Consider the following 16,327-nt stretch of genomic DNA (forward strand, 5'->3'; position numbering starts at 1 on the left):
AGCATCTCGTATGGCCGGCACAGTCCCCAGACCTCAACATTATTGAGCATTTATGGTCAGTTTTAGAGATTCAAGTAAGACGTCGATTTCCACCGCCATCGTCTCTAAAAGAGTTGGAGGGTATTCTAACTGAAGAATGGCTGAAAATTCCTTTGGAAACAATTCACAAGTTGTATGAATCAATACCTCGGAGAATTGAGGCTGTAATTGCCGCAAAAGGTGGACCTACACCATATTAAATTATATTTTGTTGATTTTTTAAGGTGTTTCCATTATTTTGTCCAACCCCTGTAGATGGTTTAGGTCATCAGTGATTGTTTTGGTCTTTATGGGTAAAAAAAAAAAAAAAGAAGAAAAGTTTCACTTTTCACTAGAACCAACAGAAATGTAAATCGGCTAAAATTTCCTTAGGGGGTCAAATGAGTGTCCATTTTGTAAAAAAAAAAAAAAACAGTTTTCCTAAAGTCATAGAAGTGTGTGTAAATAATGCTAATCCATTTGTGCACAGACTACTGATATTCTCTGACAGTGGAAGCTCTATTTTCATAAATATTGGATTTGGAATAGCACGTGGATGTGAAAACTTTTGCTGGTGGACGGACGTGACATTACCCATGATGCTCTGGTCAGTCCCAGTACTTTATTAGGAATAAACTTCTAGACTTCCTATTGCTAATTGTGCTCTTCTTCATAAATGTTGCTATTGTGGATCTAAAACAATCCCAGCTGACACAAAAACACTAAATGTGTCAGTGGACGGATGTGACATGGTTGTTGTGGATCCCATCATACTGATGCTCTGCAGCCATGTCAGCGTTTACACTAATGATCCCTGTGCAAAAACTAGGAGCACTATTATTTATTGGATAGTTTATCATCAGACTAAAGAGGAAAGAACAATCTAGAATTGTTCTTTGTGTCTAAAAATGCTTCTTATTGTAAAAGTGTTGATGTAAACAGTGCTGTGTGCCATTCTTCATGTATGTATTGGTGGAACAGAAGCAGGATGGATCAGCACCATACTCCAGATTGAACCTGTACAAATAAAACATGTGATATGGAGGAGAGAATCTGGGAAGAAAAACTGGGGAATCCAAAAGAAGAGAAGATTTGTTTTTCAGGTAAATTCAGTTCAAATAGAACTTGTCCATTTGTGACATGAAAATATAGCATTAATTGTGATGAAATTGGACATTTTTGCGCTGAAAACATAGTTCATATGAGCATCAACATGTTGAACAGAACTGAAATCCTGTCCATTTGAACAACTGTCATTTACTGTAAATTAACTCAACTCTTAGGTTGCTTTGTAAAATGAAACAATCTTTAGTATGCACAACAAAAATGGATGACTGAACAAACATCCAAAAAATAGAACATAAACACTCCCCAGATTATCACTGTAATTTTTATAGTTTTTTTTTTTCATTCCTTCTTGTACTGATAGGTTTCAGTCAGTATTCATCTCTGGTAAAGTTGTTTTTACCTCCACCAAGGAGGTTCTGTTTTTGTCGGCGTTGGTTTGTCTGTGTGTAAGATAACTCAAAAAGTTATGGACGGATTTGGATGAAATTTTCAGGAAATGTTGATTCTGGCACAAGGAAGAAATTATTAAATTTTGGTGGTGATTGGGGGGGGGGGGGGGGTGCACTGATCTGCCTTGGCGGAGGTCTGCACTCTCAGAGTGCTTTTCTAGTTTGTGAATTATCTTAAGTCTCTAACATCAGTTTTTACTTTACATTGAATGATTCAAATATATGACTCAAAACGCCACAGCCTTTATTTTTCTTCTGTCTGTAGAAGTCCAACATCTTTTCTAGGAAATCACGTGTCTTCTGTTTAGGACGTCCCACATGAGGGAGGATCCTCTATCAAAGGAACCAGGAAGCCACAGACTGCAGGACTGCAGCACTGCTCTGACGACTGCACAGGATCTGCTGTAAGTACAAACTGAACTCAGTCTGGACACACTGGACGCTCCTCCATCAAACTGCACTGCTGTCTTTACACTTCAGATTTACAGGAGAGAATTTCTCCAGATCTAAAGTGTTCCGCTCAAACCTAATGTCAGACCTCCAGATCCTCTAAAAGGATAAGAGTCTGTTTAACGTCTCAGTTCCAGATTCAGTTCAAATTTAAATCTATCGGACTCTAACAGGTCGTGAAAAGTGGATTCAACAAGTGCATGTGTTAGAACTGTGTGCATGGACTGTTGGAAATATGATGGGTGGGACCAAAAATGTCCTCCAGCTCTGGAATGTTCCACCTCTAGGTCAGTTCTCTGAGTCAAAATGAACATCTGTGATATTTAAAAGGATATTTTTCATACAGAAAATGATGTGACTTTTTTAGGCCTTAAATTTCTGACAGAGGTGTTTGTGTCCGACTGCAGCGGAAGCTCAGCTGACCCTAACATGACTCCCATTAAATGCTCAAATCTGTTCAGTTGTTTTCATTTCATTGACTCCAAATGTGTTGGAACACGTTCATCTCTCAGACCAGTTGGTTCAGAATCAGTTTGATCCCAGATCAGTGGACTGGATGTTGTTCACTTCTCCTCCATTCCCGTGTCTGTGTTTGTTCATTCCATCTCTGCTCAGTGCATTTGTCGTAGACGCTCAGCGTCCATGCACTTCAATGGGACTGAGTGGAACTGCTGGAAAAACCACTACAGACTGGACCAGCACTGGACACATCACACCCTGTCATCCCGCCCCCGGACGCTTGGCTTCTCCGGGGGTGAACGGAGCTGTGGGCGGAGCTCGGCCAGGCCGGACGCCGAGCCTTTGGAGGACGGGTCCAAAGGCTGAATGCGGTTTGATTGACAGCTGTTTTCAGATCTGCTCCTTCACTGACAGTTCAGTTTAATACCGTCACACATTCTGCTGTGGAATCACAGAAACCAAATGAACTGTTCATTTACTGACCTGGAAGAAAACACAACCACTGGACTAACTGGCTACATTTAACATCATTTCAAGGTTTTCTTGTTTAGTTGGTACGATAAGGTCACTGAGCATTTTCTGAAAAAGGAACAGAGGATGAATTTGTTTAAAGAACTGGACATTTTTTTTTATGTAAGCGACACTGAGCTTCAACTGTCTGACAGACGAACAGACGACACTGATTTATGAATTTATGTCACAATAAGAAAAAACCCAGGCTTTGGACATTTTACCATTTAAGGACTCCCATTAAAACAAGACTAAGTTTATTTATGTTGTTTTTGCAATAAAAACATCAGAAAATGTTTTTTCAGGAAGAACTTAACTTTCAATACTGTCCCTAAATTATGCTTGTTGTAAATGACACGTCAGCAACACGCCGGATGACGCTTCTGAGGAAGACTGGAGTCACGGTCAAAACTGTCAAGCAGGTAACATTTAAAAACAATTCCTTGTCTGAACAAAAGAAAATAGTATATTTAATCATCAAATTCATTCTAAATGTTCTGTGCTCTATCTGGTCTACTTCTGGAATGGATCTGTGTAATATGAAGGTCCTATGTTCTGTTCTGTATGATATATGAACAGCTGAAAATCAAAAATATCTGTCTGACCTTCAGATTCAAAGGTCAATATCAGCATGTGGGATAGGTAGGATCACAAAATAAAAGAAATCATGTGAAAGGACAGGAAATGACTAAATTCGGACACCAAGCACAACTGGCTTCTATAAATCCCATATTTTAGCCATAAATGGACTTTCATAAATGGCTAAAATATGGGGGCCAAAACGTCCATATTTAATTTGAACATTTAACATAGAAGGATTTATAGCAGCAGACACCACAGAGAGGAGGGACCGGCCTCCACCATACCCAGGTCCAACCCACAGACGTCATTCAGGTGATAGATGTGGCATGATGCCGTTCACTGGACTAACAATGGTGGCCTTTTTTGGGCCTTTATATAGGCCTTCCAAACCAGTCCTCAGATTGTGCACAGACCCACTGAGTATTGCTCAGTGTGTATTTGGTCCACTTTAGCAAACAGACCAACCCATGTGCAATGAACCATGACAACAGGACAACTCATCATTATCTGAACGACCCCAGCACTAAGGCAGCAAGAAATCCACTCTGAAGAATTACAACCAACTACAAGTAGAAATGTGCAGACATTTAGACCTCAAAGTTTCTATTGACTGTCAGTATATTTGTGTAAAAGTCCATTAATGACAGGAAACTTAAAACACAATTTATCCACTAAAGAAAGCTTTGTTTCTACCATTTGTTTTACAGGCCTGACGTTATGGGACCGGGAGGACCTGGTAAATAATATAAGTGAGAGGCCACAGTCCTACAATGAATTTGATATAGTTGCATCCAAATCAGTTGAAGACAAATCTTCTTCACTACATGTTGATGCATCTCTCAAAGCAAGTTTCCTAAGTGGACTTGTTGAAGTTTCTGGATCAGCCAAATAACTGAATGATAATAAGACTTCCAAACATCAGGCCAGAGTAACACTGAAATACAACACAACTACAAAATTCAAGGAACTGACAATGAATCATCTTGGAAGAGGAAACATGAAGCATCCATATATCTTTGGTAAAGGATTAGCCACACATGTGGTCACAGGTATCCTTTATGGAGCACAAGCCTTCTTTGTGTTTGATCGACAGGTGTCTGAAGACGAAAACCACCAAGACATTCATGGCAACTTGAAATTAATGATCAAGAAAATTCCCAAAATGGATATTGGAGGTAAAGGTTCCCTGCATATGAAAGACCAAGACAAAGAAAATGTTCAGAAGTTCAGCTGTAAATTTCATGGAGACTTTTGTCTTGAGAAAAGTCCAGTGTCTTTCCAGGATGCTGTGGAGGTCTACCAAAGCCTGCCAAAACTTCTGGGCCCCAGTGGAGAAAATGCTGTTCCAGTAAGAGTCTGGCTCCTTCGCCTGACAATTTTAGATTCTTCAGCTGCTAAACTTGTTCGTCAGATCAGTATAAGATTAGTTCAGAAAGCACAAAGTGTCCTGGAGGAGTTTCTTGAGCTGGAAATTAGATGCAACGATGCAGTGAAAACAACCACTGCACAGCGGTTCCCACAGATCGGCCAAAAAAATTTAAACATTTCAAGAGTTATGCTCTGAATTCAAGAAGGCATTCCAACAAACACTGGCAAAGAAACTTCCATTAATCCGAGGAGGAGGAGAAGAAGAAGCTGAACTTGCAGAAATCCTGAAGAACAGACATTCTTCTCCTTTCAACAGCAAAAGTCTCAACGAGTGGCTGGACTGTAAGGAGAAAGAAGTGCGGATCTTAAAGTCTTTGACAAGCAGGATGATAAACACTAAGATCGTCCCATCTCAGAGTGAGCTTGATGAGGAGGTTGTCGGTACAAAGTATACAGTGTGTTTTGTCTTCACATCATTGGGTAGTGCTGAACCATACCTCTGAGCTTTAGAGAACCACTTAGAAAAACACAACTCAGAAAACCCTGCAGACCGACGATCACATGATGTTGAGAAGGAACAGTGGTACCTTTCAAAAGATGCCACAGATACACTGAGACACAAAGTGAAACTCTTCAGTGATTTTGCAGAAACAAACAAAGAGAACATGAACATTAAGTTCCTGACAGTGGGTTTAACAGATGAGACACTTAAAGGTTCAAGCATCCATGTTTATGAGGATGAATTTTCAGTCTGTGACAACTTTGAGCTGCCTTCAAAACCTGAAAGAGTAACTGTGAGTGACGTGAACTACAACAGTGTGAGTCTGAAGATTTCTCCACCCAGATTTGGAGCTGAAGGCATCACCTCCTACTGTGTTGAATACTGTGTCTGTGGAGAAGATGGATGGCAACAAACCACAGCATCTAAAGCTGAGGAGGCCACAGTGAGTGGTCTGAGTCCTAACACAGAGTACATGTTCAGATGCAGAGCAGTGACGCCAGTAGGTCTAGGGCCTGCAGCTCAAGTCAGTGATCCCATTAAAACCCTACCCTGCAGCCCTCCTGGAACACCTCAAACACAGTCAAACTCTAGTGAGATATCAGTCAGCTGGGAGAAACCTGCTGAGGTCGGACAAGATGTCCATATTCTGAGCTACATGGTGGAGTACACTCAGATGGATGGAGTTGATAAGGCAGATCTCCAGTGGAACCAAATGTTATCAGGAGGTGAAAAGGTGATCATTTCAGGACTTCAGTCTGAGACAGGATACACAGTCAGAGTCTGATGTGACTGTGGTGTCGATGGAGTAAGTAAAGAAAGTGTCACCGTTAACAACAGCACAAAAAAAATTACATCAAGTCTCGCAGACATCCTCAAACAGACAAGTGAGAAGATGAATTCAGACACACCTTCTGTCTGGAAACTGCCTCTGAAAGAGGAACATACAGCCGTACGTGGATGTAGAAGATACAGTTTTGGAGAAGAAAGCGACAGGGAAAATCGCACTGTGATCCTTTTTAGATCAGGAACGTCGACCCTCATCAGTGGGATGGTCAACTACATCTTAGGTGTCAAATGGGAAGATTCATATCAGTTTAAACTAGTTGAAGCAGAAAGTCAGACCTCTGAAGTCAAAGTGTACAAAATAAACCACCGTGAAGGGTTTCAGATCCCCCACTCCCTGACTATCATTGACACTCCAGAGTTTGAAGACACAAGAGACACTGAAAGAGACAAAGAGACCACCCAGCAGTTACGTCGTCTCTTCACTGATCAGTCCGGTGTCAGTGAAATTGATGTTATCTGTTTTGTAGCTCAGTCTGCTTTAGCTCGACTCACACCAACACAGAAACATGTGTTTGATTCTGTTCTCTCAATCTTTGGCAAAGATGTGGCAGAAAACATCAGGATTCTGGTGACGTTTGCAGACGGTCCACGCCCACCAGTTCTAGAGGCGATCAATGCTTCAGGTTTCCCATGTCCTTAAACTGATGACGGGCTGCCAGCTCACTTCAAATTCAACAACTCTGCTCTGTTTGCCCAGAACCGATCATCTAACGATGATGACAGAGGCTTTGATGAGATTTTTTGGAACATCGGATTACAAAGCATGAAGAGGTTCTTTGCTGCTTTGCATCAAATAAAAACCAAAAGCTTGACATTGACAAATGAGGTCCTCATTGAAAGGCAGCGGCTTGAGGTTTGGTTGGAAAATTTGCAGAGACAGGTTAGAGTTGGTCTAGTGAAACCTGAGGAGGTGAAAGAAACGGCTAAAAAGATTAAAGAACATGGGGCTGAAGATGAGATCCTGGAGTCTGAAATCTACATCAGTGAACCGGTGGATGTTTCTGGGAATGTATGCAATACAGAACCCAGAGTTAAGCTTGTGGAACTAAAAGAAAGGCAACAGTAAAAGAGCGCAAAGAAAAGTGCCTGAAAATTAGAGAAGTAAAGACACCCATCCAGGCTTTCAACTCAAAATTGATAGACGAGTACGAACATGTGCAAAATCAAGTTGTGGAGCTGATGAAAAAGTTTTCAAGGAGTTTAAACCGACTTAAAGAAATCGCATTGAAATCGAACCCTCTATTTACTCCAGAGTACTTCAACATGCTCATTGAGTCAGAGAAATCTGAGCGCAAACCAGGATGGAATAAACGAGTTCAGGCTGAAAGAAATGAGAGACAGAGCAGAGATAACAGCTGAAGCAGAGAGAGGAGAAGCACTTCTGTAGACTTCAGTTACAGGGACAACGGACACTCAGACTGACCAGGACACTCAGACTGACCAGGACGCCAGCGGACAGTCAGACTGACCAGGACGCCAACAAGGACAATACGACATACAAGAATCAAGCAAGGACACTTTAGTTCCAAACCTCTAGTGTCTGGACTATCTGACAAAACAAAAGGGTCAGTTTAGTCCGTTACCTTCTTACATTATTTCACACTAGTGCGTTGGCCCATGTGGATCCACAGGTTCTAGATGTGGTCGTGTAGCATTCATGCATGCTGTCTCACATTTGTCCAGCAGTCACCGCCAAAGCATTCTGGCCATAGCAATGTGATTGTAAGAATATTGTATTCAAAAGTACTAATATCTCCATATATATATATATATATATATATATATATATATATATATATATATATATACTGTACATTAGGGCATTAGAGACTTCAGATTTTTTCAGATTGACTTATTTGTCAATAAAGTGCAGTTGACTCGTCGTGTGATGACGTCATCACACTGACAGCGGAGGAACAACACAGACACACAGAAGTTCAACAATGAGCGACTTATACTAACGTTCACATGAACAATGAGCAGTAAAGAGCAGAATAACAAACTCCCACACTAGCATCTACAGTCCTTCTCAGACATTGAACCAAAACTAAACACAGACTAACACCTGGAATGATCTGTTAAATTTAACTGAACAACATAAAGTGGGAAAAGGTTCAGACAGTGGTTTTCGTCCTGGTCCTGGACCACTGGACCAGCTCTACACCCTCCATCGGGTGCTCGAGGGTTCATGGGAGTTCGCCCAACCAGTCCACATGTGTTTTGTGGATCTGGAGAAGGTGTTCAACTGTGTCCCTCGTGGTATCCTGTGGGGGGTGCTTTGGGAGTATGGGGTCCGGGGTCCTCTTCTAAGGGCAGTCTGGTCCTTGTATGACCGAAGCAGGAGCCTGGTTTGCATCGCCAGCAGTCAGTCAGACCTGTTCCAGGTGCATGTGGGACTCTGCAGGGCTGCCCTTTGGTACCGGTTCTGTTCATTATTTTTATGGACAGAATTTCTAGGCACAGCCAGGGGCCGGAGGGGGTCCGGTTTGGGGACCACAGGATTTCATCTCTGCTTTTTGCAGATGACGTTGTCCTGTTGGCCTCATCAAACCTGGACCTTCAGCGTGCCCTGGGGCGGTTTGCAGCCCAGTGTGAAGCGAGCGGGATGAGGATCAGCACCTCCAAATCCGAGACCATGGTTCTGGACCGGATAAAGGTGGTCTGCCCTCTCCGGGTTGGTAGGGAGTCTTTGCCCCATGTGGAGGAGTTCCAGTATCTGGGTCTGGTTCACAGTGAGGGAAGGATGGAGCGTCAGATTGACAGGTGGATGGGTGCAGCGTCTGCAGTGATGCAGTCGCTGTATGGGTCTGTTGTGGTTCAGAAGGAGCTGAGCCCAAAGGAGAAGCTCTGGATTTACCCTCAGTCTACGTTCCTCCCCTCACCTGTGGTCATGAGCTTTGGGTCAGGACCGAAAGGACCAGATCCAGGATACAAGCGGTCTAAATGAGTTTCCTCCACAGGGTGGGTGGGTGGGTCCACCCTTAGGGATGGGGGAGGAGCTTAGAGTAGAGCCGCTGCTCCTCCACATCCAGAGGAACCAGCTGAGGTGGCTCAGACATCTGGTTCAGATCCTCCTGGACTCCTCCCTGGGGAGGTGTTCTGGGCATGTCCCACTGGGAGGAGACCTGAGGGAAGACCTAGGACACACTGGAGAGACTATGTCTGTGGACTGGACTGGGAACACCTCAGGGTCCCCCTGGAAGAGCTGGAGGAGGAGTCTGAGGAGAGGGAGGAGTCTGGGCATCCCTGCTTAGACTGTTACCCCCACGACCCTGGCCCCGGATAAGAAGAAGAGAATGGATGGATGGATGTTCAGACAGCAGCAGAACAGACACACAGCATGTTAAAGAAAAGAGTGCACTGTCTGAATGAACTAAATGAACAGAATCATCCAAACCCACTGTGTGTCCACAGTATTCTTCAGTCTTGCTGGTGCTTCCATGATTCAGAACATTAGTTTTTCTAGATCACAGTCGGTTCACTTCCAACTCAGTCGTCTTCTTCCTTCAGTCTTGGCCTTGCACTAGTGATGCGCAGGTGTTTGTTTTTTTTTAAGCCACCCATCCCACAAATAAAGTGACATTTTTTGGACCCGCACCAACCTGACCCAGGTCCGCTGATCTGCGCATCACTACCGCTCACTGCACTGGATGTTTTCATGTAGAAAGATCAGAGTATCCACATGAGCTGAATGACGACTGGAGCTGTCAGTGATGGAAGGAAGAGACACACGACTAGTGACTCCAACAAAAGAACGTCAACTTGTGCCACGGACATCAACGTGTCGACAAACCAACTTTTCAGTTAATGCCCTAATACACACACACACACATATATATATATATATATATATATATATATATATATATATATATATATATATATATATATATATATATATATATATATATATACACACACACACATGTATGAAATGGATGGTATTTAAACGTAGTTCAAACTTAAATGGATGTGTTTTTTTCAGGGTAAATTTGACCCAGTGGCTGTTACAGGTATAAATGTTCGTATATTTCATCTGGATTTATCTGAACATACTGGAATATAGAATATTACATTTTATTAAACCTCAAACACAGTTAACCCTGTGGTGGTTCTAGTGTAAAGACTCTGAACAATGACTAGAACATTACAGATACCAACAGAACAGAGTTATTAACAGGAACAGAAGAACAGACGGACCACAAGACAATGAAGTTTTCACTTTTATTGACATTTCATTATTAACAGAACATGGTGTTATCGTATATAATTGGTGTGGGACAGAAAAACCAAACCAAACATAGAAAAAAACTGTGTTCCAGTCATGTTAGCAATTTAGATAATAAAACTTGGTTTTATTATAAATAAAATTGCAATTATAGAATAAGTTCTGTAGTTCTTAACGTAAACATGCCTATTCCGTATAAGCATCGTCATAAAAATGGAATATGTGCAAAGGATGATGACGTTCATCTTAAATAAGAGACAAATAAAAATACGAAAAATGCCAAAAGCATTTGTCGGACTTATTTACATGAGTTGATATTTGATATCTGACTGGAAAGTCTGACAGAATGAGCCTATAAAAAAATCCACAAACAAAACTGTGCATCAGTTTGCATGTAAAGAAGTGAGCCGATTTTTTTTATTTTGATTTTATAATCAACCCATTGAGTCAAAAAACCCAAAACCGAACAAAACAATCCTACTGTATTTACAGAAAACAGCTCCTGTTTAATAAGAAAAAACCAACAGAAGGATTCTCTTCTTAAAGCTATATCTGATCAAATCTGCCTAGAGGTTCTAGTAGTACATGTGATATTATCCAAAGAACGTCAGTATATCGTGTTACTTTAAAAAGTCTGCCCAGACTACCTTTGATATGTTTTTAGTCACCTACGCATATATATGTATAGTTCTTTTTTTTTTTCTTTTTATGAAAAGAGAACATTAATAAAACTAAAGGCAACAACAGGCAAGTTAAGGGAAGACTTAGCCACATCAGGCAACGCTCCAAAACTACGACGACCAGCACCAGAGATGGACCAGGAAGTGAACACGGGTCAGAGTGGGGTTTAAAATATGAGACAGAACCCAAAGAAAACAGTACATTCAGAATGTGAGCGACTTTAACTGGACTAACTGTTTAGATCACAGGTGTCAAACATGCGGCCCGGGGGCCAAATCCGGCCCACCAAAGGGTCCAGTCCGGCCCTGGGGATGAATTTGTGAAATGCAAAAATAGATATTCAGAAATTAACAATCCTTTTAGTTCAGGTTCCACATTCAGACCAATTCAATCTCCAGTGGGCAGGACCACTAAAATACTATAATAATAACATAAAAATACTCACAAGTCCACATTTTTCTCTTTATAAATGCAAATATTTTCATGTATTTACTCTAAAACAAAGTATAATTTCACAAAAATGTGAATAATCTGAACAAATGTGAACAACCTGAAATGTCTTAAGAAAAATAAGTGCAATTGTACCGATATTCTGCCTGATATTAAATGTTTGTGCATTTGTAGATCCACTGTGATCTGTACATTATAATGAACATGTGGAAATGATAAACTGAGACAGAATATTGTTAAATTTACACTTATTTTTTCAGTTTGTTCAAGTTATTCACATTGTTTGAAAGGACAGTTTGTCGATGTAAACATCTTCATTGTTTAATTTTAGTTTTTTCCCTGTAAAATATAGAGAAAAGTTTGGAGTTGACATTATTTCTGTGTTATTCTGTTATTATTGGACTGGTCCGGCCCACTGCAGATCAGATTGAGCTGAATGTGGAACTGAACTAACATGAGTTTGACAAAACTGGTTTAGATGATGAAGGCAGTTCAGGAACATTTACATTCTGATGAACAACACATTATTATGGGTTTACGGGAGTTTATGGACGTGTGTTTGGATGATTTTAACTCCGACTGTGGGTAAATGGATAATAACAGACAGTTTCAATCTAATGTCCTTAACCCTTTCATGCACAGTGGTCACTCCAGTGGTCACTCCAGTGGTCAGTTCTTCTCCAGCTGTTCTCTTGTATATTCATGGGTTTGGTTGTTTTAGTTCCAGATCAGCCGACACAGTGGGCACTAATGCCCCATCCCATAATAATACACTGACATTCAGACCATTACACTAACTTTGCTGTTCTAGGTAAACCTGATCTGCACTAAATCAATTACTGATTGTTATTAGACTGTAATTAACAGTTTTCTTAAACAAAAAGGGTTTTTTTCCATATTATCTCCATGAAGTGAGTAACAACTAGTATTAGAGTATGTTCAAATGTGAGAAAATGGCATTAAAAATGTTTTCATTTCATAGTTTTCATACAGAATATCACTTTCTAATGATGGGGTTTAAATAAATGTTTCTTTGCTTCAAAAATTGAATGCATGATGTCCAGCTGAGTGAACATTTTTGTAACTCCATGAAAAATAGGTTCATAAAAAATTTCACTTGCATTGTTTTTTTTTTCAGGCCTAAAGAGGAATAAAAACACTCTAGAAAAAATTTTTGACGAAGGTCCTCATAATTCATGCATGAAAGGGTTAAAGAGTGTTTGGCAGAAATAAACCTGGAGAATGGGAATAGTTCAATAAAGATACTTTTAATGTCAGTTACTTTCATTTGAAATCCACTACTGTGTATTTACTTCATCTTCAGTTTTGTACTTTGATGACACTTTTTTTTGAAAACTGACAAATGCTGCTTTGTCTGTCGAAGCACTTTGTAAAGTCAGTTTTTAAAGGTTATAAATAAATAAATAAATTTAAAAAACATCAGGAACTCAGACTCAATACAAAACTTCAAATCATGACTCAAAACTAAACCTGTTCAAACTGGCATTTTCTTGAGCCTCTTTTTTTTCTTTCTCATTCTTTTTGTTTTGTTTGTGAGACGTCTTTGAGTGTCCAAAAAAGCACTATATAAGTGTGATGTATTATTCTTATTATTCTTATTATTACTATTATTAATAAAGTTATTATTACCTCCACCAAGGAACTGCAGAGGTAATGTTTTCATTGGGGTTTGTCTGTTTGTTTGTTACCAAGATAACTCAAAAAGTTTTGGATGGATTTGGATGAAATTTTCAGTAAATGTTGACACTGACACAAGGAACAAATGACTACATTTTGATGGTGATTGGGGGGGGGGGTGCACTGATCTGCCTTGACAGAGGTTTGTGCTCTCCAAGTGCTTTTCTACTTATTATTATTATTATTATTATTATTATTATTATTAGTATGTGTGGTTGTGCACTCAGGGGTTGAAGGTGTTCCTCAAATGCATCACTCCATCTCTGGTGCTGTCACCTCTGTTGGAGGGTGCCGGTGTCAGATCACTAAGTCTACCCTTAAAGGCCACTCACTGTTGTCCAAAGCCACCAGAACATCACCAGACCTGGGACCAAACCACTGTGTTTGTGTCCGACTGCAGTGGAAGCTCAGCTGACCCTAAAATGACTCCCATTAAATGCTCAAATCTGTTCAGTTGTTTTCATTTCATTGACTCCAAATGTGTTGGAACACGTTCATCTCTCAGACCAGTTGGTTCAGAATCAGTTTGATCCCAGATCAGTGGACTGGATGTTGTTCACTTCTCCTCCATTCCCGTGTCTGTGTTTGTTCATTCCATCTCTGCTCAGTGCATTTGTCCGTAGACGCTCAGCGTCCATGCACTTCAATGGGACTGAGTGGAACTGCTGGAAAAACCACTACAAACTGGACCAGCACCGGACACATCACACCCTGCCGTCCCGCCCCCAGACGCTCGGCGTCTCTGGGGTGAACGGAGCTGTGGGCGGAGCTCGGCCAGGCCGGACGCCGAGCTTCTGCGCGCCGATCGGAGGACGGGTCCGAAGGCTGAATGCGGTTTGATTGACAGCTGTTTTCAGATGTGCTCCTTCACTGACACAGTTCAGTTTAATACCGTCACACATTCTGCTGGGAAATCACAGAAACCAAATGAACTGTTCATTTACTGACCTGGAAGAAAACACAACCACTGGACTAACTGGTACACTGGACTGAAGGGACACGTTTTCTTGTTTCAGTTCCATAATTGAATCATTTCTTGTTCAGTTTAATGTGGTTTTGTCGATGGTTCCATCAGTCAGACTGTTGGACAGGTCAGAGTGAACTAACTGTCTAACAGGTGCACATGATGGCAGACAATGCTAATGTTGTCGACCTGATTTTGGTAAATCCATTTGATAGTCTTCCTCATGAGAAGAAACTTTGAATTAAACAGCAGGGCAGATCAACACCTGACATTCACTTGGTGCAAAAAGTAGGGAGGACACTGGTCCAGTCCCTGGAAAAGACGCCGACTGTGTACGATAAGGTCACTGAGCATTTTCTGAAAAGGAACGGAGGGACCAATTTATGTTTAAATAACAGGACCGTTTTTTTGATGTAACCGACAATGAGCTTCTCCTGTCTGAAAGACCAGCAGAAGACACTGATCATGATGCAACAGTTTTTTCAGATGCAGTTTTTAAAATTTTGATGGAATGTGCTTTGTGGTGGACAGTTTTCCTTTTTTTTGTATAAAGGTGTGAAACTCTTGTCCACAAATGTGGACAGAAAACCCAGAGCTGGGTCTGAGGAGGTTAAACATGTCTGTATCTTATGTCTTTGAGACTTTTTCAACTGCCGTTTACATGACAAATGTGTATTAAATGGTGTGAAATGGCCAAACAGGAATAATTCAACGTTTAGAAACAAATAAATGAGGTGAGACTTGAAGCTCAAAGGCAGACAAGTGTCACATGACCAACGTAAACACGTCACATGTCAGTGGCAGTTCATCCCAGGTCTGCGTACAATATCCATAAAAGAGGCAAATATACAGAGGACCCTTCGCCCTCTGTGACCCGCTGAATAAATACGTTTCAAACAGAAGAACAGTGTGGACAGAAGGCTCGACCCACATAAATGTACAGAAGTGTAACATGAAGAAGCGACGACGCCTTCACTACAGCAGCTTTTCTTCAAGTAGCCTTCTTCCATTTCCACAAACAGACATCTGCTGAATACACTGCACTTTGTAAACTGCTATTTTTCCTGTAAATCTCAGTAAATATGTATATACAAATGCAGACTTTTCCTTTTCTGTGTTTCGGTAAAAACACGATGCTTTTACCAAACCCCCCCCCGTCGTTAAGTACTGCCAGCTCCAGAACTTAAGTCTTTCTACTGCTTTAACGGGCGATAAAAACCTCCGCCAAGTGTCCTGTTAAACTCCCACTGTGGCCTGGATGATGAGGATGTGCGTACAGAAGTCGTTTGTTGTCATAGCAACAGTAAACCATTAAAAAAACATCCACCGACTATGCAAAAAAGTCGCCCCTGTACATACGGCGCTGGAGGAACTGCATTGGAATTTGCTCATTTCTAGCTCGTCGTCTACTGCTGTAGTGCCCCGGAGCAAGGCACTTAATCCCCCGAATGCATCAGTGCTTGCAGTAAATGTAAGGACGTGGACTGCAAGGTTCAGACGTCCTGTAAAAGTACCTGAATGCAACACTGAGGATATGAAACCTGTTCTGTTCAGACACACCTACGTCCTCTGTCACTTCTGTTATGAATGAGCACCGAGAACGAGAACGACGACGACGACGACAGGAGCAAAAGGAATTACAGATATTATTACCAGGGGTGTAAGAAAATATCGCTATCGCAATATATCGCAATATTTCACTTCATGATACTGTATCAATATCAAAAAGTACTGTATCGATATTTTTAGGTATTCATTCGAATGCAGATATTGTGGAGGTTCATTTTTGTTTTTTCAAACTCTTTTATTTCTATATTCACATGGGTATTTTGGTCTGTTTTTAGAGCAGGTTTGATAGTTTTTATTAGTTTTCGTTATTTTCTAAATGCTTAGTTTTAGTTTAGTTTTAGTTTTTTCATATCTTTTATCTTTCTCACTGTCATATTCAAATAAATCCCGGACAGGACTCTGCTGTTTTCTCCCAACTTTAGTTTCCATGTTGTTAGGATGAGAAGACGACTCTAAATAACAAGTGACAAGAAGTGACGGACCGT

General features: G+C 40.9%; 1 protein-coding gene and 1 pseudogene across 1 annotated transcript; both read left to right on the forward strand.

Annotated features, from left to right (window-relative positions):
• The first annotated feature begins 4,176 nt into the window (after positions 1 to 4,176).
• LOC115419962 (stonustoxin subunit alpha-like) lies at positions 4,177 to 5,654 on the forward strand (annotated as a pseudogene).
• LOC115419963 (roundabout homolog 2-like) lies at positions 5,570 to 6,240 on the forward strand. Its single transcript, XM_030135030.1, has one exon. The coding sequence runs from the start codon at positions 5,570 to 5,572 to the stop codon at positions 6,188 to 6,190; it is 621 nt and encodes a 206-aa protein (XP_029990890.1). The 3' UTR covers positions 6,191 to 6,240.
• Positions 6,241 to 16,327: the final 10,087 nt, after the last annotated feature.

This window comes from Sphaeramia orbicularis, chromosome 5 (assembly GCF_902148855.1).
Source record: "Sphaeramia orbicularis chromosome 5, fSphaOr1.1, whole genome shotgun sequence".
In the NCBI taxonomy this organism is placed as follows: Eukaryota; Metazoa; Chordata; class Actinopteri; order Kurtiformes; family Apogonidae; genus Sphaeramia; species Sphaeramia orbicularis.

What these genes read in the sequence shown, in the direction of transcription:
- LOC115419963 (XM_030135030.1), top strand. Translation starts at nt 5,570, where the DNA reads ATGAACATTAAGTTCCTGACAGTGGGTTTAACAGATGAGACACTTAAA.